This window comes from Molothrus aeneus, chromosome 6 (genome assembly GCF_037042795.1).
Source record: "Molothrus aeneus isolate 106 chromosome 6, BPBGC_Maene_1.0, whole genome shotgun sequence".
NCBI lineage: Eukaryota > Metazoa > Chordata > Aves > Passeriformes > Icteridae > Molothrus > Molothrus aeneus.
The window spans coordinates 52,327,021-52,343,021 of NC_089651.1; the positions used below are offsets into that span (position 1 = coordinate 52,327,021).

The 16,001-nt window shown below is 46.2% G+C and overlaps 1 protein-coding gene across 2 annotated transcripts in view; it reads left to right on the plus strand.

The window, feature by feature from the left end:
• Positions 1 to 2,224: 2,224 nt before the first annotated feature.
• The window catches only part of RCOR1 (REST corepressor 1), an 81,943-nt gene continuing 68,166 nt past the window's right edge, over positions 2,225 to 16,001 (plus strand). For both annotated transcript variants that reach the window (XM_066552308.1, XM_066552309.1), the window contains exons 1-2: positions 2,225 to 2,441; positions 2,538 to 2,597. In XM_066552308.1, the coding sequence (XP_066408405.1) occupies positions 2,255 to 2,441; positions 2,538 to 2,597 (247 nt within the window). In that variant the 5' untranslated portion in view covers positions 2,225 to 2,254. The remainder of the gene's footprint in view (positions 2,442 to 2,537; positions 2,598 to 16,001) is intronic.

The window sequence follows — 16,001 nt, forward strand, 5'->3', positions numbered from 1 at the left end:
GAGAAGGATAATGAACACTCAGCCATGTTTGCATTCCTGTCTATCATGAAAATGTATTCTCTACTACAGAACTAATACACTTTGCAATGGGAAATATTTGTGGCTGTCAGTACTGATGTTTAAGAGCATCACTAATTACTCCCCCAATTTAGAACTGGTATTTTCAAAGAATGTGGGATCAAGAGCTACCATAATAAATTTTAATTTTGTGAGCTAGAAAAAAGTTCTTTTTATACGTGTACTTATTTTTATGTAGTGAAAATAAGCTTATTTTTTCAGTGGTAAATAACTGGGGTGAATAAATACTCACAGGGTACATGCATGTGTAAACAAAGGAAACTGACTGCATATCAGTATGTACACACAACACACATACCGAGTGAAGATGGGAAAGGAGATACTGTAAAGACCACAGTATGCTGAAGCAAACTACCACACACCTCAACGAGGTATTTCTTTTCTTAATTTTAATGGAGAGAAATTGTGCGTGAATATTAAGGACCCTTTCCAAACTACTCCCTGGAAGTGAAATAAATTTGATAATCTTAGGCACAAGATAGAGAAGGAAGGGTAAGGCCAGGCTGGAGACGATGGCTCTCCCCCGGCAGCTCTTTCCCCCTCCCCCTGTGCAAATGCTCTTGGATTAAAATGGCAGAGGGAGGCGGGGAGTGGCTGGGGACAGTTTGGCTGATACGAGATAACCGCTGCTAGTCAAATGGCACTTTTAATTGCTCGGGCCAATAAAAAAAAAACTTGCTACAGAAGTTAATTTGAATGAAAATAGCAGACACACCCCACAAGCTGCTTTCCATGACCGTGCATTGTGCTGCCTCAGCCTGATGTACAGTTCGAGTCGCAAATAACAGCGTGCGGTCTGGACACCCTTCGGTTGCCCATTTTGGCTACGGCGGGGCTGGACTCCCCCTTTCCCCCCAGCAGTTCTCCCCCACGCCGTGCGGGTTTTCCCGACAGGAGCCTCGTGTGCCGAGGGAAGGGAACGCGGCGCCGCCGCCGCTTTTGTTCCGCAGCTCGCCCCGCAGCCGGGTCACGGCGAGGAAGGCACGGAGCGTGGGACGCGGCCGCCCCCCGGGAGGGCTCGGGGCCGGCTCCCCCCCGGGGCCGCGTGGGGCGCGGGATCCGCTGGGCCCCGAGCGCGGACCCCGGCTCGGCACCAGGGGCCGAGGGGGAGCCACGGAGTTACTTGGGCGGGCCCGGGGCGGCGCCCGGGGCGAGGGCGAAGGCGGCTCCACGGGCACAGTGCCGTGCCCCCTGCGGGCGGCTCTGCCCCGGGGGCGGCTGGCAGCACCCGGCTGACGGGGCAGTACCGCGGACCCGTCTGTGCGGTGCCGCTCCCCGGCTGGATGCCGCCGCTGCCCCGGCTCTCTCCGACCCCGGCGCTGTCCCGCACTCTCGGCGCAGCTTCGGTCGGGCCGCCCCCCCTGCTCTCCTCAGGCCACTCCTGGCCGCCGGGACCCCCATCCCCTCGTGGGACTCTGGCCGCTGCTGCCGGCGGGAGCCGTCCCGGGCAGAACAAGCACAAACCCCAACACTGCCGGTCTCAGCTCCCCGCGGGCAACTGAGCTTTGTATGGAATCTCATTCAAACTACGCCGTAACCTTCCGCCACGGGAGAGGCGGTGGGGGGGGGGGGGGGCAAAGTAGTCCCTCGCCACGCTCCTCCCGGGTCCGGGTTCCCGGCGGGGCGGTGGAACCGGGGCCGAGCAGGGGGAGCGGCCGGGGAGGGGCTCCCCGGCGGGGGGTGCGGCCCCGCCTCCCGCTCCGCTCGCAGCCGAGGAGCGCGGAGCAGAGGTATCGCTGGGCGGAGAGATCGCGGAGAGATCGCGGAGCCCGCACACACACGGCCCGCGGTCCGCCTCCACCGCGCCCAGCGAACGGAAGCGCCGGGCCGCCGCGATGGACAGGCGGCGCCGGCCAATGGGCGGGCGGGATGGCCTCCCAAAATGTAGGTTTGGCCAATGGGAAGGGGCAGGAGCGGGGGGAGGCGGGGCTGGCCGCGGGCAGCAGCGCAGGTTGAGCGGAGTCCCAGCGCAGGGCTGGGATGAGCCTCAAAGTTCGGGGCGATCGCGGTGGGGGATGTAGCAGCGCCGCCACCGCCGCGCACCGGCCCGGCCCGCCCCGGCTCCCGCCCGCCCTTGGCGCCTCCCACAGCCCCCCCCCCCGCAGTTTTTAAACTCTGATCTTCTCCCCCCTCCCTTCCCTTCTTCTCCACACCCCCCCTCCCCTTCCTCCCCTAAATGCCAGCCATGATCGAGAAGGGCCCGGAGGTCTCGGGGAAACGGCGGGGCAGGAACCAGAACGCCGCCGGGGCGAATAATAACAACAACGGCGGCAGCAAAAGTTTATCCGCCGCCCCCAACGGCAACAGCAGCGTGAACTCCTGGGAGGAGGGGAGCTCGGGTTCGTCCAGCGATGAGGAGCACGGTGAGGAGCGGGTGCGGGGTGCGTTTTTTGGGGGGGGTTGGTTATAGGGGCCGCTCGGGCCCACGCGGGTAACGCTTCTCCCTCTGCCTTCCTCAGCTGGCGGCGGAATGAGGGTCGGGCCGCAGTACCAGGCGGTGGTCCCTGATTTCGACCCCGGTAAGTCTTTATTATGTTTTAAGGGGGGCAACTCGTCCCCCTCATCCAGCGCTTTGGACCCTCCGCCCCGCGATGAGTGGGGTACGACCCCCCCCTCCCCCCGGGTTCCGCTCATCAGGTCCAAAAATAATCTGCCCCTAATTGCACTCTCAAACAGCCAGAGCAAGAACAAGGACCCCCCCTTCCTCCCCCCTTCCCCAGCGCACACGGTTGATAAAAGAAGTCTCGATGCTTTCCAGAGGGCGCTTTGCAGGCAGGGAGGAACAGGGAAGCTGGCAGGGCTGGAGGAGGCAGGAGATGGCAGTTGGGTGGGTTTTTTTTCTTCTTCTTCTTCTTTCTTTCTTTTTCCTTTTTTTCCTTTTGTTCGGGTTTTTTTGGTCTGTTTTTCTTTCTTTCTTTTTTTTTTGTTCCATCCTCTCACGAACTCGTGTTTCTGTGGTTTCAGTGATAGGGGTGGAACTAAAAGACATCAAGTTATAATTATAATTTTTTTCGAAGGTATTTAGAAGTGACTTAGGTCTGTCTTTTAATTTTCTCTCTTCCTAAGAAGCAGTTTGCCTCTGTCCTCCAAAAAAAAAATTGTTTCACGTTCCAGCTATTCTGCTTCGGTTCTTTGTAAGCTAATTTAAAGTGGTATGGAAGCAAATTTTGAGCAAACAAAGGAATTGGAGCTGTGCTGAAAGGCAGGTGCTGGAAGCACGGTGGTACTGATGTATCTCCGTGTATTGAAAGACAGGCTGTTGACCTCTTTAGTTTGAAATCTAAGCTTTTTTTTCTTTTTTGGTATTGTTCCTTTGTAAGTGGAGGTTGTAGCTAGTGAAAACCCTCCTTCTGTCTGGAGATCCTAGCGTTTGGAGTTGTCCCTTTGCCCAGCCCAAACTTAATTGAATCCTCCGCACCTCTCGCACTAAAACAAAAAGAATGGTGTGGAAAGCCACAGTGTCTCCTTATCGAATAATCCTGAGAGTTACTGTTGTGTGGACTCAGGAAAAAGATTTATCGTGGGTCATCCTCAGACTGTGCACTAATGCTGGATGCCTTTTTTATTATTAAATATAAATGTCCGTTTCTAACTGTTCAGATCTCAGGGTGGGGGGGAGGGCAAAGAGGATTTTTTTTTTTTCTTAAGTTCACTATCACTTGTATTCATTTACAGAATAATTTTTCCCCACTCCTTCCCCCCTTCGTCTTCTTGACAAAATAAGATACAAGGGAGGTCCATTTCTTGGTTGACCAGGAGGAAAAAGGGGGCGGACAGGGGGGAGGAGGAGGAGGGAGGGGGAGGAAGGGGGAGCTGTGAGCTAGGCAGCAGTTGACACTGGTTTTCAATCTGTAGGTCAAACGCAGCGTTTCTGTAGCACACAACGTGCATCACACTGACTTATCAGCCACGTATCACAACAATACTTGGGCTTTATGGTCACCCTGGTGAATTATGCTCTTTTGGGCAATTCATTTATTGAACATAATCGGTGGAGGAGGGGAAAATATTGTGACTGCTTCCTCTCTGTTGTGTGTTCAGATGTACATTGTTCTGGTTTAAACTTACAGACATACAGTGACCTATACAAAGGTTATTGCTTTTTGTGCTGTGTGGAGTGGAAGGGAGGGGGAAGCGTGTGACCTGAAGAAATAATTTTTTTTCTGAGTAATCTGTACCTTAAGATGGGATCAGCAGGTGATTGTGTTTGAGTTCACAGTGTACAGCAAGCTCATAGTAGGCTCACCCAAAGTAAATGATCAGTTTTCTGATGACCTGAATGGACATCAGATCCTCCTTTACTGGTCTCTGGGTGTTTTTTTTCTGTTTCTGAAAAGTAAATCTTTTAGTTATGGAGTTTGGAGTGAACTTTTATCTGCTTGTGTATGGAAGAGTTTGTTTCCTGTGTTGTGGAATTACCCAGGAATCATTTTGCAATGCCACGTTGTTGCCTGATTTTTGTCATCTCTTCTTGGTCCTAAAGGCTAAAAGCTACATTAAGTTCATTTGTTATGTCTCTTTTGTTTCTCTCTTTAAGAAAGAAAACCCTAAATAAGCCAAAAATGCTGCACTTAGACCTTTTGACTAAAACTGTTAAGTTGTCCTGTCTATGAAACTGTTACCAGAGTGCACAGATGCTGTGTCTGTTTCTCACTAAAAGTTTTAGTGATTGGTTTACCAAAAGATCCTAAAGCTTGAAAGTTATTTATTGTTGAGTTGTGGAGGCTTTTTACCTTCTAGCTGGCTGGCAAAATGTGGAGTGCTGGTGCTGCTCTGACTGTGCTGAGGGGAAAATCACACAGACCAGGCCTTGTGTGTGTTTCTTTTTTTAATCTTAATGTTCAGTTATACCTTTGGCTGAGGTATATCTGTAACTGCTTATTCTTACATCAGCATTTTACGTGGGAGTTCCTCTGTCCCCATGCAGAGGGGCAGAGAAAGCATTTCATTTTGTTTCACTTCTCAGCCACATGGGAGCTGCTGCAAAGAGCAGTGAAATTAGGAAAGCTTTGAAAGATCTGAAATCTTTTTCTGTGCAGCTGCAGGAGAAAAGAGAGCTAGAACAAGGCAGTGGTGGGATGTTAATCTCGGTATCGTGAGTTAAATAGTCAGAGAAGAGCAAAAAACTATTGCATGGTATGGTCTGTAAGTGAAGAGAGTGTTCTCAGTGGCTGCCTAAGTTTAGAAAGGGAAGGGACTTCATCATCTTCTTGTTGGCATGGGGAAGGATAGAAAGTTCTTGTCTCTCCCTTGCTTTACCAGAGTATGAGGAAAAGGGTTAACAAAGCTGCTGCTTTGTTTTTCCTTCATCCTTGAAAGAAAATGACAGTTCCAGAAACCAGAAAATGACAAGTTCACATTCTGAATTAAAATACCTTGGTGTAAGTGTAAGTTTAAAATATTCCTTGTGGCTAAAAAGTGCTGTGGTGGTGGCCAAGGAAGGCCTGATGTGATTCTTTGACTGTAAAAATGCTTGTGGCTGGAATCCTCTGTAGGAGGTGGTTCTTACTCACAGCTCCTTTAGAAGGTCTCTTTACAGTGGCAAGGCCTATTCCATCAGCTGGCAGAGCCTGTAGGTTCTTTACCAAAGTTAATGTTGCCATCCTTTTGACCTATCCTAATCTTCCCATATTTTGGAAAAGTATGTTGTCACTACCTTGATCCTGCTTCTTTTATTATCTCAAAAACTTACAGCTTTATTATTGTTGTATAATAATACAGTACTTACACCTTTATTGCTATTTGTATAATAAGAGTAGCTGTACAGTAAAGGCAAGGCTTTTGCAGAGGCAATGTGTGTATTAAACAAGCCAATTCAACTTGGGAAAAGAATAGGTGAAACTTCTTGGGCTGAAACTCCTGTGCCAGAGCTCACTAGACTCAGTAAAACTTGCACTTCACCTGTGTTTCACTGTTCAGCCTTGAGTTCACAGATAGGATGTGAAAAATTGCACAACTGCTATTGTGTCTGCTATTTCTTCTCTTATTAGAGCTCAGAATCAATTATTTGCCAGCCCAAAATTCTTTGTGTTAAACAAATGCTGATATTAGTAGGGCAGCATTTCTTGTGAGTTCTGAAACAGACACGGAAGATTTTGAAGAGGCACTGTTATGGTTCTTTCAATCCATACAAATGAAACCCACATGTCCTGTTAATGGAAAAATTCAGTGGAAGGAAACATTGCATATCCTAAAGCTAAATAAAAATCTTTCATATGGGGAAGCACTGATATTGTACTTGACTGTTTTATTTGTTGCTTATTAATTTATGCTATCGGAACACTGAAAATAGGAGGAAGAAAACATTAGTGAGCACTTTAACACAGCCAATGAATTTCACTAATGATTAAAGCTTCCATAATTTTGAGTGTTAAAGAACTCCCTGAAGAGAACAGTTACTCCCAAATTTTGACTTGTGTTGAAGGCAGATGAACTTTTTTTTTGTCCTTTGTAGCACTACAACTTTAGATTTCCTTATTTGTTGCAATGGCAGTAAAAATACAAGCCACATCTTGTATCTTTGGAGATTGGTTGTGCTGGTCATCTTTGGAAAGCAGCTTCTGGAGCTCTTTCCAGTAGAAACAGATGAGGAAAAGCAGGTCTGACTCAGAGCATCTTGTGGAAATGCAAGTTTGGGATGTATGTCAGCTGTGAGACTTCAGTCCCTTGCTTGCAGGTTTGCTGTCTTCCCAGTTTTTTGGTTTTGTACTGTAACAGTAAAAATGGTAAAGGGAAATGCACCTGTAGTGCTTCCACCCCTCAGTTCAGAAAAGCCTATTGGAAGGTGTTCAGTGCCAGAATGTCACTAATCCTTGAGGAGCTTGTTCTCTGGTCCACGCTGTAGCTGCACCCTGTGTGCTCCTGCACAAACACTTGGTATTCCCAGAGTGACCAAGACAGTTGTTTCAGCATTGCCAAGAAATTAAAAGGAAAAAAAGTAAGGACCCAGCAACTTCTTTCATTCACTATAGTGAGAAACCTTGTCAGTGTTGTAATCAAACAACCAAGATAGTCACTGCTGTCATATATCTGGAGTGCCTGATCACTGTGTGGAAGTGGTGGCATGGCCATGTCCTAGGGGAGGAAGCTAATACATCCATCCAACTCTGGCTGTTAAAATGTCCCTACTCTCTGCCTATTTAGGTACAAAGATTGAAAGTGTAATATTGGGACAGCCCCTGGGTGTCTGATTCCCCTAGAACTGTTGTATTTCTCTGGTGGTTGTAAAGGCCATGTTTTATTAGTTTGTATCATCAGCTACTTCATGGGGTTCTGGGCAGAGGCACCTATTGCCCTACAGAGCCAGGACTGTAACCTTTTAACAAGAGGCTATTATAAGCCCCTTATGACTTACACTTGACAAATCCAGCTCCCAGCCTACTTTTTCTGGTTCTTTCTTTGCAGCTAGTCCTGTGTCTTGCAGTCTTAATAGTTTGCATGTAGTGTGAGTTCCCAGTGGGTGTGGAAAAAATGGTGTTTTGCTGAATGGACTCATCAGAAAAGGGATGAGAAAAAAAGATTGCTTTTTAGGTGAGACTTTGGGAGCTCCATCTAAGCTAGTGGAAAATTCAAAACCAAACTCCTGAAACTGGAAATACTGGTATGCTGGAGAGCTATCTCATCTCTTGAAATGACTGTGCCTTAAACTCAACAGGCAGGAACTCAGCACAACAGTTCCTTTGGAAAAGAAGGAAGAGTTAAGAGGGTGTTTGATCTAATCAGAAATACCAAACCATAATGTACCAATGCCCAGGGTGTTTGGACTGACAGAGGCTGCCTGGTGTCTTGGTAAACCACGCACACCTTGGCTCCTTCATTGTTGTTTGAGGAGATGTGCATCATGCCCAACAAGAGTGTGTTTTCAGAATTAGGTGGTGGAAAATTCAGGTACTGGAAAATTTAAACTCTGATGGGAGAAGAGGAGCTTTTCCCCCTAGCTGTAGTCTGCTCAGTGCCATACTTCCTCACGGGCTATATTTGTCTTGCCCTCCTTCTCAGAGGTCACAGCCTCTGTGAATGTGCTCTAGTGCAGAGCAGATGAAAAGGTCCTCGACCTCAAGCTGCTCCACCAGAAACTGTTGCCAAACCTTGGGTTTTTGTTTCAGTACTGCAGGAATTTGGGTACAGTCAAAGGGTCAGGCTGGTGTCCAGCAACCCTGGGGAAGGGAGAAGATGACTCCTGCCATCTCCTTACTGGGATGGCAACTCTGCTGGTGTGTGGGAGATTCTGTCCCATCTTTTTCTGTCAGTGTTACGTACTGCTGGTGCAGTCTCCAGGGCAGGAAAGGCTGCAGTCCTGCTGCTACAGAGTGAAGCTGACTTGTAGATGTTGACGCTTTAGCTTATCCTCCGTTTCTAAAATCCACCCTGGGGGAAAAGGTGAGTAGGGCTCAAGTTGGAAACTTTGTTATCCATACCTCTGGTACCTCAGCAGGAGTACAGCTGTTGATTTGGTGCCATATCTTTTCCACCTGTGGGCTGCTTGCCTGAAGAGAGACTGTTTTTGAGCCTCCATGGCCCAGAATCAGCTTTCACCCAGCCTGTTCTCTCATCCTGTGAAGGGGTGCAGAGGCTCTAGAGGTGAGCACAGCTCCCACTCAGACATGTTTCAAGGCACGGCTTTGGAGCTTTCTCATTATTCAAACAGCACTGAGAACATCCTTCTCAAACCTTAATGCTGTTGTAAACAAACAAATCTCGGTGTAGCCAAAGCCTGTGGCTTCCTTCCCTGCCTGGCACATGCAGTGTTTGTATGTGGAGGTAATAGCTGTCTCATGTACTGACAAATGTATTAATGGCTGGACTGGAATTAATACTAGGTAGAGTGACTGCTTTGTTCTTCATAGCTGGTTCCTGCTGCTTAATGAGGTGCTCTTAAAACTCTTGTTTTCAGTCCTAGTTAGGTCTGTGACTTGGCCAAGTGAAGGCTTAGAGCTCCCTGTGATTAGTCATTATAATTAGCTCGGAAATCTTTGCCTCTGTGATCAAGGCACACTCTGTAATGCGGCTTACAGTGGGCTCTAGCCCTCTCACATACCTGCAGAGGAGTGTGGATGACAGTGCTCTGCTGGACTTATGTATGTATTCAACTGTGTTGTAACTTCAATATGCAATTCCTAAGATGTGCCAGGAAGGTAAATCTGAGGTAACTGCCTCCTCAGAAACTTGTGGTTAGTGCTAGTACCTGCTTCCCTTGGACAGGGCAATTTCTGGTTGTGGTTCTGGTTCTGCTTGCCTTACCCATGCCAAGTGTAAGGTAGGATTGAAACATGGTGACTAGCAGCTGAGTGTAGAGAGTAAATAAAAAACAAGAACTTAGAGCTAGGTAGAGTATGCCCCTTTCCTTGGAAGTCTGTACCTCTTTCTGCCCTGGGTGACCTTGTCTTTTGAGCCTTAGGCTTGGCAGTGTAACAAGATGAGCAATCCCACATTAGGTGTTTAAACTTGAAAGAGCAGTTTGAAATTCAGTTCTTGAAATACAGAGTTGATTTGTAAGCTAAGCTTGATCTTAAAAAGCGTTTTTTAAGGAATGCTTGATTAAGTGTCTGTTTCTTTAAAATTTCAAGGCTTTAATTAATTGTTCCATATGTGAGTTTTGATGACTTTGTGCTTTCTGAAAGTGCAAGAGGATGTGTTCAGCCTTAGTGAAGGCAGTGAAAGTTTCTACAGCATACTGGAGAATTGAGATGCTTTTGTGCTCCTCACATTGTTTTGAAATGTAACTGATTGTGATGAGCAGTGGCTTTAAGTATTGTAGGTGTCAAACTCAGTAAATTTTCTGTATTCTCATATAAGATTTTGGGATTAAACCAGAGAGTTTAACCTACCTTTCCAAGTATCTTCAAAAATTCAGCTTTATGCAGCAGCTTGCTCTTTTAACTTCATAAAGGAAGTATTGGTAAATGTTGCCTCTCTGGGGGGAGGAGGCTGCAGTAGTGTGATAAAATTGCAAAAATCCCCTTTTGTGAAGCAATTCTAGTCTGTTCTCTCCCCCTCAGCCCTGTCCCTCTATTGTGCAGGTATGTTTAGGGGACATCAATAGGGTCTCAGGTACTCTCTGTGTGTGACTAGGTGTGTCTCTGGAAAAATACCCCTGCCCTTTTAGGGGCAGGAGTTTCAGGTTGTGAGTTTTTGTCCTTAAAGTTATTTAACCTTTCTTGCTCCCTCCCCTAACTCTGTGCTCTGCACCTGGATGGATTTCACAAATACTGACCTGAGAGAGCTTGCTTTTGCAGTGCTGTTGTCTAATGAGGGGAGTAGCCACGTGGCTGTCTATTGCAGCTTTTCAGTTCTGCTCTCTGTAGGTATCTGGGATAACCTGCCATGATAGCTTGTGCATATACTTTTAGATGACTGGATGTTTTATCACATTGGTTTATCAGGTTTTAGTTCATAGAGAGACTTTGATTTGAAAGCTTGGTATTGATAATAATTACTAGTGTACATGACCTTGAATTGGTGTCCTTCTAGACTTTGTAACCCTAATGTCAAAGCACAGCATAACAAATGTGTAATCATAGTTGTGGCTTCTGGGTTCAGAAATCTCTAAGGAATTTGGATAAACAAGGCTTGCATGCAGAGGTACAGTGCCTGTTGGTCCCTAGAGAGAGTACAGAGAGATTCCAGTTCTACACAGGGCTTGGGGATGGATAAGGACTAAGAAAAACCTCCCTTGAGTAGGAAATCACCTTCTGTCTGGAAGAACTGAATTGACAGGACTGGGAAGATTTGGTCTATGTAACAGGACTATTTTTGTAGCAATTCTTTACATGCAGCTTGCATTGAAATGCAAGGAGTTTTTTTTCTCTTTCCTCTGATTTCCCACCTTCTTTGGGTGTCGAACTCGTCCCCTGTTCTCATGAGTAACACTGGTTTGAGTTTTGGCCCTGTGTAAAAAGGTGATGGGGGGATTTTTCTCCTCCCACCCTGTGTTGAGAGCCCACTGCCCCATGCAGCAGGTGCTGTTGGCTGGAGTTGTGCATTTAGGTTGCTAACAGCTGTGTGAGAAGCTAAAAGTGTCACATCTGTAACCCAAGCTTTTTTGTTCTAAAGAATGTAAAATGTTCAGTGATAGCAGTGTGTGCATCTATTCCTTTGGCTGATGTCTCTCTGTCCTTAGGAGGGAGCTGGTGTAGGTGCTTCTGGGAGGAGTAAAGGACTCTGAAGGCAGGCAGGCATACCAGGTGTAGCATTTGTACTTTCTCAGTATTGTTTTCTGTCTGGGAATCTTAAAGATGGCCCTCCTGGGACCCTTATGCTGATTTGTGCAGCTGCTACCACACTGTTCATGACAGTAGCCATGGGAACACAAGTAGGATGATACAAGTTTAAAACTCTAACTTGTTGCTAGGCAGACCCAGCTCAATGTGTGGATTAAGTAGTCTTAACAAGAACAGAAAAATCCACTCCAGATATTCTGCCACTTCTGTGGGGGAACATAACTGGGCTCACCCCTGACTTTGGGTCTTTGTTTGGGCTGGCAGAATGAAGCCAGCCCCAGAAGAGTCCCCTGACACCAGCCAACCTTGGGGGAAACCCCTCTTACATCTGAATCATGAGTAGGTGGTGGCTGGGGGGGAGGCAGTTTCAGCAGGTAGGTTTTGACACAACCTTTTGTAAAAAACCAAGTGCTGTGAAGTAAAGACATGTGCCTCCCAATGCAAAACCTTTGTGCCACTCAGTCTAAAAGTTTTAGCCTGCATTAAAATAGGTACTGCTACAAGTGACATACACTCTAAACAAAGGTCATGGGCTTAAAATATCACAAGATCACTTTTAAACTCTGGCTGTAAAAATTAATATTATGAGTAAAGCAAGGTAAACACTTTCAAAAATTGCACTGCTTTTGCACATTGTTAGCATATGTGCTGCATGATCTGGTGTAGACCTTTTAACTTGTTGATAAGTTGTTCTGTCCCAAGCTTGTGTTTTGGCATTTTGTGTTCAAGAAACAAGGGCAGCCTGTTTCCTCAAGTTATTTTCATTGTCAACGTGTGACAAAGGATGTGTGGCACATTATGGGGCCCAGAGGGAACTGGAGACCCAAACTTTCAGAGAGGGATAGTCCCTATATGCTACTGGAGGGCTGAGCTCCAGCATGTCTTTGTCCCTGCAGCTGTTGGCTTCCTGTATCACAGCAGTAATTAGTTATGCTCTGGCCACTGGTTTAAATGGATCTTTTTTATTTTATAAGCATTTGCTCTGCAGTAACTGTCATTCCTGTTGGAATAAGGCCATTTATAGAGATGCTCCCAATTACCACCTGCTCTTTTTCTTTCTTAGCAAAATACACTCTTACCTAATTTAACCTCCCACAGCAATTGCTTTGAAGTTGTTTTCTCATTGCATCTTGGCTCACTGCTATACCTTTTCTTACTGACCACCCTAACAAACTGCAGTTGTCCTTGTTTGTCCTTCCATAAATTACCTGCTTCTGGGGAGGAAGCCTACCTGCTTCATTTGCCCCAAACACTTCTGTAGTCAACTCTTACAAGGAAAGATTTCTTTCCTTTAGTATGTCTCAGCCCTTTTCTTTGTTTCCTGAGTCCTGTTTGTGATTCTCCAACTTTTATTAGAGTTTTACTACAGTTAACAGATTCTCTCCACTCACTTACTAACCCAGCCCTGCTTGGATTTCTGTGCTCTTCTCTATGCTCCTGAGTCCTCTTTCTTGGTACTTTGTTCATCCAGGAGAGACAGCCAGGTCTGATCTTCGTTGTAGTTGTGTTGTTCCCTCAGGCTGGAAGAGAGCGTTCATGATTTTTATTTTATTATAATTTTGCTCTGTAAGAGAGGAAAATATATCAGAAATCCGTCTCTTAACTTCTTTTCTAACTTGCTTGTCTCTCTGGATATAGTATCTGCCTGCTTTTCAAGCATTTGTGTAGCAGTGACGTTTTTGCCTTTTCAGGCTCCTTGAGGCTTTTGTTTCATCACTGAAGAATTTCTGCCTCAGCTTCTCCTGTGGAAGCCACTTGTTCTTGTAGGAGCCAATGTTCCCCCCCACTTTAGCTGGTGGAGCATTTGTCACTTTGGCCAGTCATGTCACTCCTCTGAACTGTTGTGCTGTGAGCAAACCCATGTGTGAGAAAGGTGAGAGAGCTGATCTTCCCTTCAGCCAGGGCTGCCCTGGGACTGCCTCAGTGCTTGTCTGGAGCCCTGAGCTGGCCCTGCCTGCTGAGCACTGAATTGCTGAGAGTAGCTCTGAAGTCTGTCCTATGAATTTGGAGGGAGAGGGGAGGTCTCCTTGCCTGTTCTGTGAATACAGCAAACCCTGAGGTTGCTGGCTGACTCAAATCTGCAGGCAGGGAGGACATGCAGGAGTTCTCTCTTGGCTGTAGTCTCAGCCTCGGGCTCACTGCTGCGTGTGCCGAGGGGAGGCTCGGAGGGTGCAGCTGGATCTCAGCTGAAGTTCTCAGCACCTCTCTTCTCCTGCTCAGCTTTATGCAAGTATCAGATAACTTGGGAGAGAGGCTTGCTGGTGGGAACTTGGTGGTGGAAGGATGATTTTTCAGTGCTGTCCTCTGGATTTCAGCCCAAGAGCTGAGTTGCTTGGCAAATAATTTCTTCCTGTGTGTACTGGCTCTGAGAAGTGGGTCTGCTCTCTGGGAAACTGCTGCATTGTGCTCTAGCTCTTTCTATATTTTGGATGGGTTTTTAGTCCTCTTGGTTTGGTTTTTAAGACAATTCTCCCCCAAGATTTGCCTGGATTGTGAGTGCATGGGATCAGTTTCTTTTGGGCAGTTTCAGGTGAAACAGCAAGCTGTCCTCCACACACAAGTCAGGTGCAGTCCTTGTGGTGCAAACAGGGAAGGCACAAATCCAGCCATTCTGCCAGCAGGCTGAAAATTTGGCAAGGGTTTAGGAGTGTATTTGTAGATTTGGGTGAAAAATTACTTTTTCTACTGGAGCAGATGCAAAGATCACTGGAGTTGGGAGGTCTTGCAGTTTTGGAGATCTGGTGCAGCTTGTGACTGGGGAACATCAGTGTACTGGTACAGAGTGGAGATGGCAATCTGAAACTGACCACTGCTGGTTTGAAAGGATGGATGGAGATTGGGAAAACATTTATAAATGCTAAAGCTGTTTAAAGTGTGTGTGTGAGTAGTTATGTTAGGCAGATTCATGTTGTTTATTGTACTCATCTTGCTGAAGTTATTTTGAAGGATGGAGGAAAAATAAAGCCAGAACTTCTTGAACCCCTAATAATATTTTTAGAGATCATAAAAGCAAATAAATGAGCTTTTGGAGAGTTAGACTTAGATGCAGTCCTTGTTGCTCAGACACTTGCTGGGCAGGGGAGTGTTCGATGCCCTTTTACCTGAGCCCTTGTGAAAGAGGCTCTGGGAGCCCACACTGGCTCCTCTGGGAGCAGCCACCTCCAGCTCAGTTTGGTGGAATGCTGTCCTGTCTGATTACCACTCCCTTCACTGTGTTGCCCACAGCAGTACCTCTGTCACAGCAGCCACCTCCTTCAGCTGGAGAGAAGGAAACCACTGGGTGCAGGAGTGGTGCTTGTGCAATGATTTTAGGGTCTGCTGGGTGAGGGGGTGTGAGGAGATGTGATGGGGTAGGAGACATTGTTTGTATATTAATATAGGCAGTAGATTTAATTTATGCAGCCAGGACTGGGACAAAGCTTGGAGCAGGTGTACACCCAGAGCTTGCTTAAGTTGGATAGCTGCCTGCTGAAATGTTTGTCAAACATGAGAATAAAAGGAAAAAAAAGTTGTATTTAACTTTTTTTTGATGATGCATTTTTAAAATAGCTTATGTTTCTAAAGTCAGCAGCAGTTACAACCAGGGTTTGAAAAATGGACTTGGCACTTGCAAGCCACAGTGGGAAACACCTGTGCTGCAATATGCCCTGCAGCAGGAAGGGCTGCCAGGGTCAGATGCTGCTGCTTACCCTGGTGCTTGTTGGCTCTTGCAGCAGGGCTCTCCTTGTGTGCTAGGATTGTCTTTGCACTCTTACTGCTGCCCTGCTCTGAGTCGTTCATCAGTAGACATAATTTGGCTTGATATCTGTATTTCACTGCTGTAAAAGTGATTCTCAGCCTCTGGAGTAGAAAAGAATGAATCTAGTTCCTCTTAGCTCAGTTTTACCCCAGTAAAACTATGGCATGCAGTTGAGGCACTGAAGCTGCATCCAAACTAAGGAAGACACTACTGCACTAATGTGCTAATTTTATACTCTTACTTGGCAGGTTGCCTTTGTAATCAAAGGGTTGGAAATTTTTCAGTTTGAACAAAATGTTCTAAGTAGCTGTGCTCTAGGTGGAAACAGATTTGATATGGGATACTGCCTTCAAAAGAAATTCATCTTTCCATATCTTTCTGGGCATAATCGTTCTAACTAAAATTCACTTTTGTGACGAAGTGAAGCTGTAGCCAAGATCTGAGTAGGGCTTACCTCTGGAGTTTCCTTTGCAGAGGTGTATTTCATCAGTCTCTGCATCTCATGGGAATGGAGGGAAGGGGTTGTTTTCAGGAAGTACCTGGAAATCATAGGAATGACAGTTGTAGTGAATTTCAGCAAAACAATTCTGTTGCATGTCATTTTTTCCCTGTTTGATTAATAACTGTTGTATGGGCTTGGTAGAGAACTTGGTCAAAATACAAAAGCATTTTTAAGCAAGTTTGAAAGAGAACATCCTGGTAAGTTGTACAGTCCCTGACACATGGAGGTTATGCAGTAGGGAATAAATACCTGATTCTCATCAATAGTGTAAAAGTAATTAAAAGCATATTTTGATGCCCTTGGGTGTTTTGCCCTTTGTTTTAGGGAATCAGTGACCACTGACTAGAGAACGTATGTATCCAGGTTTACTTTTTCCAACAAAAATGTCCACAAGAATAGAACAGTCACAGAGCAGTCACATATTTCTAAAGTGGTTTGAAATGAAATGCTAACTCAAAGGCCA